Source organism: Bombyx mori, chromosome 10 (assembly GCF_030269925.1).
Source record: "Bombyx mori chromosome 10, ASM3026992v2".
Lineage (NCBI taxonomy): Eukaryota > Metazoa > Arthropoda > Insecta > Lepidoptera > Bombycidae > Bombyx > Bombyx mori.
Window position 1 is genome coordinate 10,068,737 of NC_085116.1, and position 19,694 is coordinate 10,088,430.

The 19,694-nt window shown below is 36.6% G+C and overlaps 1 protein-coding gene across 1 annotated transcript; it reads left to right on the forward strand.

The window, feature by feature from the left end:
* Nucleotides 1-1,968: 1,968 nt before the first annotated feature.
* Nucleotides 1,969-7,053, forward strand: LOC101746833 (NECAP-like protein CG9132). Its single transcript, XM_038013357.2, has 5 exons — nucleotides 1,969-4,684; nucleotides 4,755-4,960; nucleotides 5,036-5,217; nucleotides 5,802-5,989; nucleotides 6,056-7,053. Exons 1-5 carry the CDS (start codon nucleotides 4,599-4,601, stop codon nucleotides 6,111-6,113), a joined length of 720 nt encoding a protein of 239 aa, XP_037869285.1. The 5' UTR covers nucleotides 1,969-4,598; the 3' UTR covers nucleotides 6,114-7,053.
* Nucleotides 7,054-19,694: the final 12,641 nt, after the last annotated feature.

Below are 19,694 nucleotides of genomic sequence, written 5' to 3' on the forward strand. Positions count from 1 at the left end.
ATAAAGTCTTTGTAGGCATCCCCTACTGTTTTTCGTTACAAAGGGGAATTCAATTATGGATTCCTGGTTGATGGGGAATCAGACCGGGTTAAGTCGGACTCCGGTGCCTTCGAAGGACTGCGTCTTAAGAAAGGAGCATTAGACAGCGTGAACCGTACAACTGCCCCAATAGAATGGCTACCGATTAAACCCTAATGAAAACTCACTCGACGCCAGAAACAGAACTCTGGCAAGGTAAGGGGAGATTCCACTGTCAACACTGGCGTACCACTGCCTGCAAAAACGCCGCGAGGATCAAACACTGAACTTCGACCACTATACGAAAGGGTGAGCACAGGTTATACATTGCATATGCGACTCTGAAGTTTGCCAGTATACCCAGCCCACTGAGTTTCTCGCCGGATCTTCTCAGTGGGTCGCGTTTCCGATCCAGTGGTAGATTCTGCGAAGCACGGCTTTTGCTAGGGTTCGTGTTAGCAACGTCGTCAGGTTTGAGCCCCGTGAGCTCACCTAGCCACGGTTACGCTGGAATAGCCGCTCCAGGCTACCAGGTTAGGTAGGAAAAAAAAAAGCGAGTATACCATGGTTTTCCTTTCGTCCGGACCAGAGATAGAACCGGTAGAGTTTATTTTATCTCAATGAGAATGTTTCAGTGGACATTCAAATTGAAATATATATTTACTACTTTCATACATTTCATATTTATGATAGGTTTTCCTTTTAAAAAGTTACAGATTAATTTAGGTTTTGGATAGCTAAAACTTATATTTGACGAGTATAGTCATCCACAACTGGATGAAGTACAATAAAACAAAGTTCTCAGCGCTGAGAGTGTACCATACGCACCATCTCGAATACGATACATCCCATTCGCTTAAAGTTCACGCGACTAATTGTGTGATACGAAAACAGTAAAACAAAATGATAACTAAAACCTAAAATATGTCGCTGGGACATCTGTGGGCTGAAAGAGAGACAAGAGATAACTAGTAGTTCAGAATTACCTACATAATCGTTGCTCAAACACTTGTAGTGATATTATGTACTTTAAACAAATCTACTTGAAAGTAAGTACGTACGTAGATATTTAACAATTATTAAATGTTTGTATAAATTAATAAATATAATGTTTTCAAATAGTGTATACAAACTATATACATATTTGAAGTTAAATAACGGGCATTAGAGTTACCAACTTATACAATTTAAATAACTAAAATTCTTATCACTACCTATCTAATACTTATCACTATCCACTTTATTTATTTACTAATTTTAGTTTTTTTTTTTTTTTATTGCTTGGTTGTGTGGACGAGCTCACAGCCCACCTGATGTTAAGTGGTTACTGGAGCCCATAAACATCTACAACGTAATATGCGCCACACACCTTGAGATATAGTTCTAAGGTCTCGTATAGTCACAACGGCTGCCCCTCCCTTCAAACCGAAACGCATTACTGCTTCACGGCAGAAATAGGCGGGGTGGTGGTACCTACCCGTGCGGACTCACAAGAGGTCCTACCACCAGTAATTACGCAAATTATAATTTTGCGGGTTTGATTTTTATTACGCGATGTATTTTATTATAATTCACACGATTATTCCTTCACCGTGAAAATAAGTCCTGAACATTTGTTAAATACAGCTCGACCAAGCTAAGTTTGCACCTCGCTGGAAAGCGGCGCCCCGCTCGCTTCTCCGCTCACCTTCCCGCGATCGCCTTGTCGCGTCAGTACGGTTAGCATATTTTTCGCCGACACGCGTCATACGAGTTTTCGTCTCCCTATCCCTTGAATTTAAAATTTTTTAACTGTTCTTGTTAGGTTTTTTGTTGAAGTTTGTTATATTATTGGACTGTTTTTGTTAAGTTTTTGTTGTACTGTTGTTACTGAACGGTTAACTTTCATTTTTGGATTGGATAATTGGTATCTGTCGGCGGGATTCGAGCACCGATGCATCGCTACATACGAATGTACCGGAAGTCTTATCTTTTAGGCCACGACGACGAGACGACGACGAGGCCCATGCTGTAAATGGACTGCTACTCGAGCATCGTAGTGACCTATTCGATTTTATAGATTAGTTGATACGTAGAAAAAAAGTTAATTAATGTTTCCTCTTTCAGCGATGAGGGAAGCGTCAATAGATTTAAAAAATTAAAACTAATGATAAAATTACTGTCTCAGATACTGGTATAGTTCTTGCAAAGTACGACAGCGCGCCGCCCTTATTTGTGTGAGTGACCAATCTGTATACGCGTCAATGTAGGCCAGTGATTCTCAACCTTTTTTTTGTTGCGGCACATATTTAACGATTTCAAAATTTGGCGGCACACAAAAAAAAAAGATAAAAATTATTTGCTTACTGCAACACACTGCATAAATAGATTATCAAAAAAATTTTATATACGAAATAAACTAAAATATACTATAATTCTTTTTTGTGGGCTTAAATATATATTCATGTTTAAAATATTTTTCTTTTAAAATGATATAATTTAATAATATTAACATTATTATAATTAATTATATTCTCAAAATTTGGCGGCACACAAAAGTGCCGCGGAACAGTGGTTGAGAATCACTGATGTAGGCTATAGGTAGCTTTTTTCCTACATATGCTGATAGCCTTGAGAGGCTATTTCAGCTCGCCTTGACGTGTAGGTGAGGTCACGGGGCTCAAACCGGAGTGTTGCTAACACTGGCCTTAGCAAGAGCAGTGCTTCGCAGAATCTACCACCGGATCTGAAACGCAACCAACTAAGAAGATCCGGCGAGAAACTCAGTGGGCTGTGTCTATGGGTTAATTTACTCGTCGAGCCCTTCGTCGCAAGCGAAGGGTATAAGCGCCGTTAGTGGATCGGGAGGATCCGTAATGACGTGCTTAGAGCGACGTGGACTGTTTACCATTCGGTCCAGAGGATCGAGTATGCTGTAGCTAATGTAGCTACTGACCACTCCGTCGGTACACATTCTAACGAAAATGTGTATTTACGATTACAACTACAAATAAAGACCACGCGCGCTGGTACTTTGCAAAAACTATTGTACGACATAACGACGTAACGTAACGTAACGACGTAAGATCGGAAAAGAATGAACGTGAGTTTTTGGAAATGCAAAATAAAATCGGCATTGTGAAATACTCGAGCGTTTCAGATTATAATAGAAGATAAAACTATAGAAAGTTATTTAGAAAATAAGATTATAGAAAGTTCAGCGTAAGAACCTTTTAATTTATGATTGCTTAAAAACCGACGTTTTTTGAAGAGTAATCTGGCAGCTAGATTATTTTTGTGTTAAATAATAATAATAAATATTAAACACAATTTTTTATTCGTAAAACCAATTTTAAAGAACAAGAAAGCCGAGTGCATAGAACAGTACGCGTTGTATACTACAGCTGCACGTTCACATCTGAATTGTGGTAATCGGTAGATTACATATTTTTTGCTATCTGTGCAATTGGTTCTTGTAAAGAATAAAAAAAAGAACGCTCGAGAACATCAAAAGAGTATCAACTTTTTTGTTGTATCATCTATATAATCTTCCCACTCCATTACGTCTAAACGCATTTTACACACATTTTAAATTCTTATTTAACATAAATTTCCTTAATCTGACGTGGTTTAGTATTTCTGACGATTGAATCTTTTACTAATCTGATAGGCTACACTAGACGTACAGTCCTACATTTTAGAACTTAAAGAAACATTACACTTACAGAACACTTAAAGAAACATAGAAACATTTTAGAACTTTAAAGTAACGGTACTTGGCGGAATGCAAGGTATCTTCGTTTTAGTTAATCTACCGCTTGTGCTTGTGCTGAAATTGTCCTTTATCTTAAAAATCAACACCTAATTTTAAAAATAAGGTGTATTGTATAAATAAAGTCATATCTTTTAATTCTTTAATTAATTGTTTACGTTTTCAATTTTGCCGCCTATAAAATGTTGCCACCCTAAGCCACGGTCTCGGGGTCTTACGCCTACAAGTCTAAATCCGTGAATAATTCTTAAACCAAATGATTTTTTTTCTGCCTAAGCTGATAGCCTTGAGGGGCTATTTTAGCGTAACCTTAACTAGTAGGTGAGCTCACGGGGCTCAAACCTGACGACGTTCCTAACACGAACCCTAGCAAGAGCCGTGCTTCGTGCTTCGCAGAATCTACCATAGCATCGGAAACGCGACCCACCGAGAAGATCCGGCGAGAAACTCAGATACAAATGAAACGTAGATACATAGTAGTTGTTTTTTCTTAGGAAGTATTTTTTTTTTATCTCGTAATTAAAGATGCTCTCATTAAAGGAAAAACAAATATAAACACTGCACATACTTTATTCTCTCATTTAAATTTATTGGATGGAATGCAAACCGTTGCGGCTTTATCCTAGACTTAGTAAAATAATAAAAACACAACAAAATAAATATTTGGTTGAGCGGGTGTATAGTGTACAGCAACCAGTAACTTTGATTCCTACACGAATGGATAAGACAATAGACACGTCAATTCGAATTGTCAAAAAAACGCAGCTTTCAAGAAATCTGTTTTACAGAAGATATTGTGGAATTCCATTAACATTATTTTTTATAAACAATGGATACTTATGAAAGTGTTATTTTAGTGAAGAACGAAGTATTCGTTTTTAAAATACCACCCAGAACATCTAACAGAGGATACAGGTATGTATTCGTTCATAAAATTATTTAATTTTAATACGGTAGATTATACGATAAAAGTGGGTGTTTATAGGGCAGCAGATTGGAACTTGCAAGAGCCACAATGGACAGGTCGCATGAGGTTGGTGTCAAAAGGGAACGAGTTGGTCATGAAGTTAGAGGATAAAACAAGTGGCGAATTATTTGCGAAGTGCCCAATAGATAAATATCCAGGAGTTGCACTGGAAGCTGTAACTGATAGCTCACGATATTTTGTTGTGAAAATACAAGATGATAATGGTAAGAAATTAGAAAAGTTGAATAAGTGTTTTTTTCATTATGATATGAAATAATGGTGGTTGATATAAATTTCAGGTTGTGCTGCATATATCGGTCTTGGATTTGGTGATAGATCTGATTCGTTTGATCTAAATGTTGCACTTCAAGACCATTTCAAATGGTTGAAAAAAGAACAAGAGAGCGATCAAACACCACAGGGACAATTGGATCTTGGATTTAAAGATGGTGAAACAATTAAAATCAACATGAAAATTACTGTAAGCATTGGAAACAATAATTGTAGTTTGAAATTTTTTATCAGTATGTAGATAATGAGTAATAACATTCCGGTTTAGATCTGAATCATCATCATCAAGTTGAATAATCTCATCGTTCATAAAAACATTTTTTCTTAATAACATTGTACAATAATTTAAAAACTCAACCAATTCTTGACTGCCTGCTTATAATTGTAGTAGGTATATACACTTAATTGACTAACATTTTGTATAGATATATACTATTATTATATACTTATATTATTATACTATAAACTACTTGTGTTACTGCAATGCTGTAAACAACCCATGTTATCATTATCGTACTGCAAAGCAATCAGGAATTTCAGTTTGAATCTTTAGATGGTAGTAAATATAATGCAATAAATGCTGATGTAATGTTACAAGATTGGCTCATGTATTCAACTTGTGGTAGCTCTGGTAACTGTGTGAGATTAGGTATGCTTGTTTTACCCATTAATGCTAAAAGATAACACAAAAGATCGGCTTTGGCCGAAATGAAATCTTACTCTAAAAATCTAAAAAAGTACTAAGTATACTATAAAATCTTACTAATATTTCAGAAAAAAGATGGGAGTGAGGGCAGCAGGTCACGCCGTGGTGTGCCAGGTGCTAGTGGTGGTGGTTTGTTGCCACCACCTCCAGGCGGTTCTAAGTTACCACCTCCACCATCACCACAACATGCTGCTTCACCATCATCAATCCCACCTGCCAGCTCTAACACAGAGTGGGGTGAATTTAATTCAGCAAGGTAAAATAAACTGATTCTTAAAAAAAAACCTTAATGTTCTCTTTACTAATTTACAATTTTTTCCAGTGCTCCAGAACCACAAGCAACAACCCCAGCCAATCAACAAAATTGGGTGCAGTTCTGAATTGCTGATGGCATAATATTATTGTGATTTGGTGACATCATAGATGCTGTGGTGTGTTTGCACAATACTTAAAACTATACTTAATTATGTAAGACTTATCAGTAGCTTAAAAATCTATATCTAGATATTAGTTGCATAAGATCAGATTTGCAAATAACAGATATGTGTCTTTGTCTTAAGTATTCAACAAAATATTTTCAGTATAGGATCTATTTATTGAAAGAAATTTGTTACTTAAACTGATTATGTCCTCCGCCCTGAGTTACTTTCCTGTGTGAGGGTTGTGACCATTTTCTCCCATTATCCTTCTCTGGATGATGTTTCGCCATCTTCTGTTCTCGGCGGTGTGTATGGCATCGTAGATTGTGGTATCCAGAGTGGTGCGGATTTGGTCGGACCAGCGCATTGGATTGCGGCCATGAAATCTTTTGCCTGCAAACTGGTCATGGATGTTCCTGTAAAATGTTAGAGATTTTGCGATTTGAAAAGCTGAAAAATGGATGTCATGTTTCTTCTTAACCCCATATCTTATTCTTCTAATGTCAAGTTATTGTTTCACTTAATATAATTATAGGGTATGGTATGTCATAAATTGACATCAATGTTTGAGAGTTAAAAATTGTGAATTATTTAGGCCAGATCACAATAAGTATACAAATGCAATAATATAATGTAACTTAATTATGTTGTTTGTATATGTTGTATTGCATATATTTATGATTAGATTATTGATCTTGTGATTATTAGTCTCATTTATCAATGTTGTTACTGTTATAAAATGCATGTGATAGGTTATGTAAATAGAAGTCTTGTGAATTTGCGAATAGAAAAATATGTAATCTGTTTGAATTGTTTAATTGTTGAACTGAAGATCTGTAACACAGGTTACTCTAGAAATGTACAAATGATAATAAAATTATTGAGTAAGCATAATATAAAATTCGTATTTTTTTTAAGTTTTATTTGTTAGTTAATAATATTGATATCTTGTTTTAGATACTACTACATTTTTCTTGACTGGGAATGTTATGAATTTGTGGAAACACAGTTTTAAATGTTAAATAGTGTATATGTGAAGTCTTGGACTAAAGGACTAAAGTTATAAAATTTACTGATGGTGGTAAGGCGTCTTGTGGAGTCGCTAGAGTAGGTAACAACACCCTGCCTATTTCTGCCGTGAAGCAGTAATGCGTTTCGGTTTGAAGGGCGGGACAGCCGTTGTACCTAACTATACTGAGACCTTAGAACTTATATCCGAAGGTGGGTGGCACTTTTACGTTGTAAATGTCTATGGGCTCCAGTAACCACTTAACATCAGGTGGCCTGTGAGCTCGTCCACCCATATAAGCATTAAAAAAAAAATAGCGACGGGCTGGTGATTTATCGAGTCCCGACCTGGCAAGCTGGCTCTGCTCCAGAAGAGTATTCCGGGACACCAGCGGCACCGTCTAGGCGGTCTGACAGGCTGCCGTATCGAGACGGCAACTCGAAATTCATCAAGGTTTGAGATAGGGTTCTATAAGTTGGTAGTTTTCAACAAACCCTAATATGAAAAGTTGGTATATCTACCACCCATACTTTTCAAGTCTTTTAGAGACCCTCCAATAAGAATCTGGCATCCTTAATTTACTTTTCAATAAGATTAACGCCGCCATGATGTTATTTTTTAATTTTTTTACTAAACCGCCATGATATGACCTGTACATCAACCTGTAACGCCCTCTATTTTCGAGTAAATTCGACGAATCCATCAAAGGGTAAAAAAGCAAGAGAAAGGTTACGAAAAATAAAAAAATTATAGTTTCAATATTATTTTCATGGAGTTCATTTGGACTTTTTGAAAACTTCAAAAGTTGGTAGATTTTTGCTGCAAAGTGGTAGGTTTGATTACGACACTAGAAGTTGGTAGAGTTGGCATCTGAACTTCAGATCCTTCGATTCGCCTGGAAGACTGAAGACTCCCTCGAGTTGTAGTGCTGACTGGGTTAACCACCTTACCCCGCTCGGGTTCTGATCTAGGGAGGGATAGGACGCTTGGGCGAGACTGCAGGGTAGTCGTTTAGTGGGTAGGGCCTTCTATTCCATCGTTTTTGTACGTGGTCTTCTCTCAACTTCTGCGACCCTCCAGTCTCATATACCCCGCGCGCCTCCTAGTCTGGAGACGTGGGAGGAGGTTCGGTCTCCGGCTCAAAAAAAAGGTTTACTTGTATAGAATGATGATCGATGTTCAAACACCGCAAGCAGGTACCAATTTTTCTAATGAAATAGGTACGTATTTAGCTTTAGCTCACGTTTACGAATGACTTCCCAAACAGTAACTTTGTCAAATAAAGCCCATAAAAATACCAGCGCTAAAGTGTTTTGTGAACCCGCAAGATTTTTACCACCGCCCAGACCACCTTACTTAATTATTTACTGGTGGTAGGACCTCGTGTGAATCTGTGCGGGTAGGTACCATCGCCTTGCCTATTTCTGCCGTGAAGCAGTAATGCGTTTCGGTTTGAAGGGTAAGGCAGCCGTTGTAACTATACTGAGATCTTAGAACTTATATCTCAAGGTGGGTGGCGCGTTTACGTTGTAGATGTCTATGGGCTCCAGTAACCACTTAACACCAGGTGGGCTGAGGGCCCGTCCAGACAGCAATAAAAAAAAGCATCAGTAAGTTCTTTGGCTTTTCCTTATCCGGTTCCGTTCACGTTGTTATTTACGACATTCCGGGCGAATTTGTGTCGTTTCTGGGTCCATCTGTATCGTGTCATTTTGTGTAAGCACTTTGCATAGAGAATAGAACTAAGGAGTACACAAGGTTCATAATTCATAAGGAGTAAAAAGCAAGTTATTGTTCGAAGACTCACCGAAATAGCGCTACTGTAGAAAGTGAAAATTATATGAAATTACCAGTTTTAAACCGAGTGAAATGTGCTGGGTTGCAGTGTATAGGTGTGTGTTTGTATAGCCGCGAAGGCCATGTTCCTATATACACTGCGAGCACTCTTCAATGCTCTTATTGGGGTGAAATTCGTTCCGTTAAGGGCTGAAAGTATACGTATATTTTATAGAAAGTATAAGTATAGTATATATAGTCCCAGGAGGTTTTTTTATTGCCCTTGTATGCAAGTATGCTAGGGACATACCTATTCGGCGTCATAAATTGTTGCCAATTTTCTACTGTACCGAACACTGTTCTTTTCGAAGTAAGATAAGTGAAGTGTTTTTTGTTGAAGTGAATACAACGCCAAAAAACGTCGATGACTGTATATAGCTAACTATAAAGGAACGGCTTCGCTGTATACTGGATTGAAATCACACCTTATAGTGCTCGCAGTGCAAAATGGGACATAGCCGAAGTGTGGTGGTTTATGGCGTTGTTTTTAAAGTCTTTCTACTTGCTACTATGGCGCCACTTTAATTAGTTCCCGTTCAGTGGACACTTTTTAATAAACTGAGAAGGTACTCCTTAGTTTTACCCTCTATAGTAGGTACTTACTGTACGTGCAGGTACGCGGCGGGCGGTAAAAGAGGCCTTTTGCCTTCTTTGATGTCTAGAATTTGACGGGTCACAGGTTTTTCGTACCGAAGTATCTATTGACACCATAGACCTATATAGTAGGGACACGACATATTGTTCTATACGTACAATTGCTTATATAAATAGCACCCATTTTGAAGGCACACACATAAACATATATCTATCTCGTTCTTACTCAGCACTTTAACTCGCAGGAAAACAATATAACAGTATTTCAGTGCGTACATAAAATGAAACATGAATATACGTAAATGTCTCCGTCTCCGTCTAATGAGGCCGAAAATCCGCCATGTTTAGCGCGCCAAATGTCATTGTCACGTCAGTTCGGCCGTCTGTTTTGGGTTGTACATTATTTATTGACTTTGATATCGATTTAATATGATTGCTTATATAAAGTTTCTAATTTTATCATGCTTAAAACATACAAAAATAATAATTACAACATATTTTATAGGATCTCAAGAAAGTCGATGCCCCAAAACTATTATCTATATATATTTAAATTCATTATGGAGCCCTCATCCGAAAGATAGATTATACACTTAGGTAATATATTTGAATCCGAAATATCGGACACCATTTTTCGGTCGGAATCTATTCATCATGACACTAATCATAAATACCTTTTTAAAATATGTCATCAAAACATATTTAGACATTCTGTTTAGATATTTCGGGAAAAAGGCAAAATCTCTTCGGAACTATTTAAATAAAATAGTTTTATTCCGCAGTGAGTAAAACACTAGTGATTTTAGAGAGGAAGTCACAAGGAATGACGTTTGTAATTTCATTAACGAATAAATGTTCTGTAGGTGTTTTTTTTTATCAGGCGGTCTCTTGATAAGTTTAACATTTGCGTGCGGTGCGGTAGTGCGGTGCACCTTCCTTGAGGTGCGCTGCGGTAGTGTGTTACGGACTTTAGGTCAGCAAAACAATTAAAATAGATTGTAATAGTCTAAGAAAAACACGTACTCAAAATATGATAACATTCAGCATGCTAGAAATGGGCTGATGGCACTGTACTATACCATATCTTTATGTTTTGCGGCAAACGACAACTTTATAAAATCAGTGTAGCAAATTTAAAAAATCGTCATATCGTTTACTTGGCAAATTTGAAGCACGAACTCGTCTTAGATTTCACATAATATCTAAATCACATCATCTTTGCACATAACAATATACTTACTCCTATTAAAGTATAAATTCTACAAAAACATTAATACTCAACAATATTTAAAATAAAATAAGCCAAGAACGTTTATCGATAAAACCTACTAACATAAAAATCTTCTGGGCAGCACTAAAGCCGCCATGTTTTGTGGCCAGATGACGTCACAGTGGCACGAAATTTTTGTTGACGTTTCATTTCCATAGGTTTCCTACTTCAGTGATTGACACCCCCGCACAATTAATCATTATATATTATATAGATATACGGTAACATTATTACAGATACACAATATTTATTTTTATTATTGCCTTCGAAGGTGGGGTTCAAACAATATTTATGACATGTTATCTATAATTACATTTAAGAGGGTAGATGATTCTGGCGACTAATTTTTCGAAATAGCAGGTACCTAATAAAATGTGTTCACTAACTACTGACTGGAAGACTGAGGGTATTTACAGCGCTTAAACGTTGGGCGCTTTGAAAGGCGCGATTTACTAACGCGCGTTTTGAGATTCCAAAGCTCTTATTTTGACGTGTCCACATGCAAACGCGCGCTCTCACAAATCCGTTGGAACGCGCGTTGCGCGGGCGTTAGCTACGCGCTTGTAGATACATTTACTGTACATTTGATCGCGCGCTTTCGTGTAGGGTGCACGTGTATTATGGACATCGAACACTTCGATACAGATTTACTTATAGGGGTCATACACAAATAGAGAACAAAAAAGTGCAGCAAAAAATATCTCAGAATCAGTGTGAAACAAACTATTTATTATTTAACTATTGATTATCAATCTTTTAATCACTGTAACCGAGATCAATATATCTTATTTTTGGCATAATCGTAATTTTTATATTTTTGCGGACCACAGAAGAGACGATTTAGTCTACAAGAGAGATGAAAAGCTCTGATGCAGCGTAAGCTAAAATATATTAAGACAACATAATCAAACACGTGTAGCCACTGGTATAAACGGATAGCGAAACGCAAATAAAATGTCAACATAATCACATTAATTGGAAAATAAAAAATAAAATAATAATGTCTACAGAAAGGAAAATCCCTTCGGTGGACTTTGAAACAAAACAAAATTTCGAATGATAATAATTTTACAGCCATGGAACCAGAATTTTAATATGCAATGTAATGAAATTTAAGGACTTTGATTATTTCAAAATATTTCCAGAGAACTATCAGAATCGTCTGAATCCTGTAAAGGAATTAATGGCCATAATTTTTTTGATGAAAAACTTATGGAGTAATCGGACTCACTATCAGAATATAATATAGGTACGCAGTGCTCGCTTAATAGGTTTACGTGGTTCTCGATCATATATAATATCAGAATCTGGAGTAAACCTGTCTGAGAAATCAGGTGATATTAATAGCATAGATGCGTCGGATGTTACTGGTATAAAAGGAGAGTTAGGTACAGATAAATATTCTATTTCAGGAGTATTTGACCCAGAATCTAGAACATGTGAGGCCCTAAAAACGAATTCAATGTCTTCATTTGCAAATTTATTTGACCTAGACGATAATGAAAACAATGCATATCAGCTGTATTTCTTCATTATTTTCTTTTTTCTGTTTATACGTTGCTCTAACTGACGATTTGTTCTTCTGTTTTCTGTTTAATCTTGATAATTGCAAACGATATCTAACTAAGCTATCTAACTGAATCCATGTTTTATATTTTCATTCTTAAATACTTATTCTCTGCTTTAAGTCGTCGCAAGTTACGAGCTTTAATAACTTTACCTCCACTAACACGAGATCTTGCCAAATATGATGAACTTGAAGATGAAGTGTTACTAATCAAATCAGTAGCCTCAGCTTTTTGCTGTTTTTCTTTTCACGTCTTATTTTCGCTTTTTCTCTTCATGCCTTCCTATGTTCCTTTGCTGCCTGGGAGTGTAGACTTTTATAATTTTAATTAGATCTTCAGCTTTCTTTTTCTTGTATCTTTCTTTGTCTTGTTTTCTTATCTCTTGAATTTCTGCTCCGCTCAGCTTAGCACGTGTGCGTCTCATGCTCAACTTCTTTTGTTGACGACGTCTTTGTTTTTTTGTTCTTCTTAGAGTTGAATTTTAGATCAGCTGGCTCGTGGCATATTTACTTTAAAAAAAATGCATTACGAAAAAAAGCATGAACTAAAACGAAGCAAGATATGGACCAACCCACGACCCAAGGGTTGAACCCCCTAAACGAAATCAATAGAAATAAAAAAAAAATGTTTTCGTTTCCTCTATTTACATTGATTAGATTTGTAATATTTGTTATTGCGAATATAAAATGTACTGTAACTGTAAATGACAAAAGCGTCCAGCTACATGGGACATGCAAAGTCCAGATTATAAAAATAAAATATTAGCTACTAGCGGCCCGCTCCTGCTCCGCTCGGCTCCGATATTTGACGTGGTTTATTTTTTTTAAATAAAAGAACGCATATTGCGGCATAACTATAATAGGTAGAAATATGCTGTCGCGACACTTTTTGTTAATAATAATGTGTTCTACAAAGTCGTAGTACACTATTTTATTCTATTATCAATAGTTTTTGCAGGGCACGCAATGTAAAGAATATTTTAGGTAATTTTTTTACACCTTTGGTTACATTATTGGAGTTTTAGTAAGGAACCCTAATTTTTTTCAATAAAGATTATAGCCTATGTCACTCGGGAATACTGTAGCTTCCGAACAGTGTAAGAATTTTTTAAATCGGTTCAGTAGTTTCGGAGCCTATTCAATACAAACAAACAAACAAATCTTTCATCTTTATAATATTATTATATTATATTATATTATTATGTAAAGAATATTTTAGGTATTTTTTTTACATCTTTAGTTACATTATTGGAGTTTTAGTAAGGAACCCTAATTTTTTTCAATAAAGATTATAGCCTATGTCACTCGGGAATACTGTAGCTTCCGAACAGTGTAAGAATTTTTTAAATCGGTTCAGTAGTTTCGGAGCCTATTCAATACAAACAAACAAACAAATCTTTCATCTTTATAATATTAGTATAGATTAGTCTTGAACATCTTGGTAGGTAGCACTCGTTAAACGCCGTGCTAAGCGCGCTGTATGTATGCTACAATCGCGCACCTAACGCAACTCCGAGCGCCTAATGTGTACTCGCTCTTAGGTTACGTAATTTCTCCGGTTTCTGCTGCGAAGCAATCTTGCGTTACCGTTAACAGGATAAAGCAGCAGCTATCATACTATCGCATGTCTCAAGGTGGGCGTCCCCATTATGCTGTTTATGGTCTTCTGTAAATAACCTGACACCAAGTGCCCCGGAAGCTCCTCATTCACGTTCGTAATAAGTATCAAATTTGTTAGTCTTATTAAGAATGAGTGCCCGAACGGCTACCTATTCGTGGCTTAAGAAAAGTAAACAAAGAGTGACTTTGGATGGTGCACGTCCGCCGAAGCGTGTGAAAACAGCGATTATGCGAATAATTATCCTTTAGCTATAATCTACTTTGTATCAAACAACAACATCAACTAAAATGTATGAAACATTTCGAGCACTAAAATGGACTTAAAGGTTGTCCATGTTATAGTCTACAGAGGGACTTCGGTTCTCTTTATGTTTAGTACCGTATATTTCCACGGGGAGTTCTGGAGAATTTTTAGAGACGTCGTCCCACGTCCCACGTCGTCTCTTGTCGTCGTCGTGGCCTAAAAGATAAGATGTCCGGTGCATTCGTGTTGAGCGATGCACCGGTGTTCGATTCCCGCAGGCGGGTACCAATTTTTCTGATGAAATACGTACTCAACAAACGTTCACGATTGACTTCCACGGTGAAGGAATAACATCGTGCAATAAAAATCAAACCCGCAAAATTATAATTTGCGTAATTACTGGTGGCAGGACCTCTTGTGAGTCCGCGCGGGTAGGTACCACCCTGCCTATTTCTGCCGCGAAGCAGTAATGCCTTTCGGTTTGAAGGGTAGGGCAACCGTTGTAACTGTACTGAGACCTTAGAACTTATATCTCAAGGTAGGTGGCGCATTTACGTTGTAGATGTCTATGGGCTCCAGTAACCACTTAACACCAGGTGGGCTATGAGCTCCTCCATCCACCTAAGCAATAAAAAAAAACCATCTCCTTTTTACCTTCGCACCTACCGCCACCGTAGCAGAGTTCATTCAAACTATCTGAAACCGCTGCGTTCATCGACAGCGTATTTCCAGAGATCTTTTTTCGACGTAACACTGCTCTGCCATGAACCCATCGACATATTACCATATTGGTAATATATCGATGCATGAACCACTCCACAGCACTATGACGTAGTGTTATGAACTCTATGGATTCCGAGAATCGCAATCCGGTAGCAACAAATTAAAAGACAATATTTTACTTCAATATGTAGGTACCTATTGTTTAACAGATTAATTTCGTACATTTCCCGCCAAATACATTTTTGGACACCATAATTAGAAAAAAAATAGACCATGAACCTATATACTAATAATAATTCAATTAAGCATAGCTATCGACTATATTATATTCTTTAAGTGAAGGAAAATAAGATGTACCTAATGTAAAATGTTATTAATTTGATTTACAAAATGGACCCAGGAGACTAATATATTTTAGTAAATATTAACTCAATTAAGCGGCAATTTCGACATCAAGGACAAATGTCTTCGCTCAACAATCTATTATCGTGATTGCCTGTTCAGATAATAATAATATTGGGTTGAGTAGAATGAGAACTTTTGTCATTACCATTACATGAAGCAGTGATGGTACTTATTGTTTATACCTTATCCGAAAGAAAATTGATAACAGCCGTTAAAAATAGTAAAATGTGGGTAATTTAAATATGTACTTTTTGATATAGCGGTACCTAGGAACAATACAATTGATAGTTCGACCTCATGTCTCAAGGTTTTATGGGTATAGGTTTACCACTTTTACGTTATGTCATTCAAAGTAAAGTGAGTCTTACGATCGTCACAGACAATAATTGAGTGTGTATCTGAAGTTAATAAAGCTTTTAGACTCCGTGCATTGTTCCTCGAACGTTGACTGCGCGGTAATGGATTTCCGCTGTTTCCCATTTTATTCGCGTCGATCCCTGCTCTCGAGGAAACAAAGAAAGGTATTAACGAAGCAAAACAAATTAAAATTCTGAAGGCCAGTTCATATTTAACATGTACAGCTTCGATTATTAAATTAGTTATTCTTAGACGTTGACGTAAATATATATTAGGTTGATACCTACGAAATTGTTGTTTGTATAGAGAAAGATAAAGTAATTTTGATGTGAAACATCTATAGCCGCACGTACAACCGATTACTGGCGTGGCAACGCGTCGCCACGCTATATGATGGTATACAGTCTATATGCAGTAGTGTGTACGGTGTGGCGACGCGTCGCCATGCGCAATCGACTGTGCGATTCTCTCCCACTCGATCCGGCGTTAAGCCATCTCTCTCGCTACACTGAGCTCGGACACCTATAGTGTATATATACTCCGTAGTGTATACAGTGTTGTTTACTACAGTACACATAACCTGTGTTTTACTTGAAAACAAATTATTTTTTCGTAATATTTTATTTTATCATTATGACATATTTATATAGTTCCTATCACAATCTGTTCATTTCTGCATATTACTTTTACAAAATAATGTCGATGTTTCACATCTGCCAGGCGTCCCGTGACGGCTCACTTTTTTTTTTATAAATATCTTTTACTAGCTGACCCGGCAGACTTCGTATTGCCTCAATCGATAAATAAAAAACCTAAACTTTTGTATAAAATAAAGTTAAAACAAACAAAAGGAATCCGTCCGACGGGGGACACATCGAAGGGAAAACAAAATTGTTCATTCAAGACCAAAATTAGCCAACTCGGTCCAGCCGTTCTTGAGTTTTTGGCGAGACTAACGAACAGCAATTCATTTTTATATCAATCGAGATTTGCACCCATAGTGTCGATGCATTTCTGCCAACAGAGTGGTAATATCCCAATGCCCTTCTTGAAGAAGCCAGGTGTACGGAAGCCAACAGACTCTTCAAAGGCATTTTGTACTGCATCTCGGGTATTGAAATTTTTCTCGGCCATGAAGTCGTCCAAACTTAGGAATAATTCTGTCGGCGTAAGGACTGTTCAGTACGGTGAAAGCAAAAATTTTCAACCCTAGCTCTTGTAACTTAGAGAACGTCTGTGGTGCCGTAAGATATCGAGCGTTGTCGTGTAGCAACAGCGGGGACAGGCGATTAACTGTCTGGCTGGAGATTCAAGAGATTCTCCATCATTTTCTCCAGTTCCTCACAGTACACATGCACAGTAAATCTCGTGCCATTTAGTAAGAAGCTGTGATGAATTATACCGGTTTAGACCACCAAACCGTGACCATGATTTTTTAGGGGCAAGTTTTCGTTTGGGGCATTGCATAGAAGCTGAACCAGGGTCTAACGAACATGATGACCGCTTACGATTATCAAAAGGAACGTATTTTTCATCGCAAATAATAGTGTGGTTCAAAATTTCTCCGTTATTGTGGGTTGAGCAATGCTAGACAACCGACATCAAGTTTTTTTACCTTACTAATACGCAAATCGACCAATATGGTTTTGGTATGGTTTCGTGCTGATGCTAACTGAGCGGTAGATTGAGTATCATCAGTTTTCAATATCACCTTTAAAAACGTCGTTATCGACTTTATTTTTCGAGCGACCACGGGGCTCATTTTTTTGATCAAAAATTTCACGTCGGAAGCGAGTCAAACCAATTACGGGTCGTGCATTCGTTGGTAGTGTAGTGTTCAATCCGTACACGTCATTGATGTTGTATGTACTCCTTTTGTGCGACATTGCTAACGCGACGGAACTCTTATTCGATAATTACCTACTCGTATTTTTAGCGTGTCCATATTGATAAAAAGATACAAGTGTAATGACAACAAAATAACAATCAATAAACAAATGACTGAATTTGAAAATAGATTTCCATATTTTGAAAATAAATTTCATTTCAATTTAGAATTTAATGCGACCCATACATAAATTACATTTCAAATGGCCAGTGCTGTAAAACGTTAACTTCAGAGGTAAAGACCTGTTATTAATGTATCTTTTAAAACATATTACATTAAATTCTTTTGTTAAATCAACTTTGCGGATTATCGCACATCGTCCGGCACAATAGACGGAATTTCAATTTCATGCTCCACCCAAGTTATACTCCCAAGACCAATAAAACTTTTTGCAAACTCGAAATCTTCAGAATTCTGTATTATTTATATGTATTATTATATAGGTATAAAAATGTTTTCCAAATTAAATAAACACAAACATATTTTTTTCCGCTTTCTATTGGCGTAAATGTAATAATAAAATATTCTCACTGTTCATCTGTTGCTAAATGTTTAGCGGAAGTCGTTAATACCAGAGCATGGCCAGACAAATTACTTTCAGCATCATGTGAACTGAACCTAGGGATAATAGATTAACTGTTGATCTGTTTTTTCCCTGACTTTGTCTAAACTGTATGCATAGGTCGTATACTGCGATCTATTGATTAAGTAATATGTACCTGTACTGTCTTATATAATATATGGATAGTTATAGATACTTAATCACGTTGGATTGAACGGGGTGGTAAAGTACCTACTTGTATAGCTCGGTATTAATTTATTTCGTATAATGTTTCATTGTTGATCTAAATTGACTGGGTAAGGATACGTAATACCGCCGTAAGGGTACGTATTATTATATCTTACGAAGGTTGGGATCGAAATGTTGGCAGGTATGTAATTATATTTAGGGATATTAAGTTGACATCATCGGCAAATAGATTTCATCACTGATATATTTTTAAGGTATCGGTCTATTGTATTCTGGAAATAAATTCTCTATATAATGATTTCATGAACTGAGGAGCTTACGGGAACGTCTCTTTTTAGGAATTATTTGCTATGCTATAGTTGTACAGTTTGGCCATAAATAAATTACATAAAAAACCTTTACATTTGAAGAACTTGTTTTAGAACCTGCCATTCATTTTTATAAAAAATCTTGATTTTAAAATATACGATTTAGAATGGATGGAACTATATAGAAAAAATAATAATACTGACGAGTGTTTTTTAATTTGTGAGCAACTATTTTGATTGGATTTTGTGTTATTGTTAAAGCTTCACAGGAGCTTCTCCATTAGTTAATAAGGTTCCACGTGATATTTATCTGGCTTCAGTAATGGTTGGGTGGGGTTTTATTTATCAAGTTATTTATTTATCAAGTTTATATATTGTACAATGTATATCCGGACACATATTTCTGTGAAAAGTATTTTAAATGAATGATCTAGGTGTATGATTATATGGAAGGCTAGGTAAAGTGGTTAGGTCTCTTAATAGCTCCCCACACGTTCCATATCTGCAATCCTTTCTGACAGACTCAGAACCGAGTCATGAAACTCAATTTATACAATCGCAGCAGGAGAAGGTTTCTGACTTCATCAGAGCTGAAGAGTGATTATAGTCCAGTTCCGGTCTTAATCCACTTGATTAAATAATTATATTATGTCTTTGAGAGAATAAGACGAGTCCTAAATGCCATCTTAATTTAAAATCCTTAAAATATGCCAAATGACTGTCAAATTTCACTCGGACAAAGTGCGTGACTATGAATATGTTTAAGTGAAATATGTTTCGTTATTATATAAAAATCAAAATTTTTTGCGAAAACATTTATAAGACATATAAAATATAATATTAATTAAGTGATTGTGTCAAATATGACAGGCCGACAGATCCGCATCGCCTTCCAAATACGGTGCTGGAGGAAATTAGTGCAGATTCCATGGACTGCCTTTGGCATCAAAGTGTCAAATACTAAAGGAGC

What these genes read in the sequence shown, in the direction of transcription:
- LOC101746833 (XM_038013357.2), top strand. Translation starts at nt 4,599, where the DNA reads ATGGATACTTATGAAAGTGTTATTTTAGTGAAGAACGAAGTATTCGTT. An exon ending in ACATCTAACAGAGGATACAG is followed by an intron (nt 4,685 to 4,754) that starts GTATGTATTCGT and finishes GGGTGTTTATAG; the next exon opens with GGCAGCAGATTGGAACTTGC. An exon ending in AAATCAACATGAAAATTACT is followed by an intron (nt 5,218 to 5,801) that starts GTAAGCATTGGA and finishes CTAATATTTCAG; the next exon opens with AAAAAAGATGGGAGTGAGGG.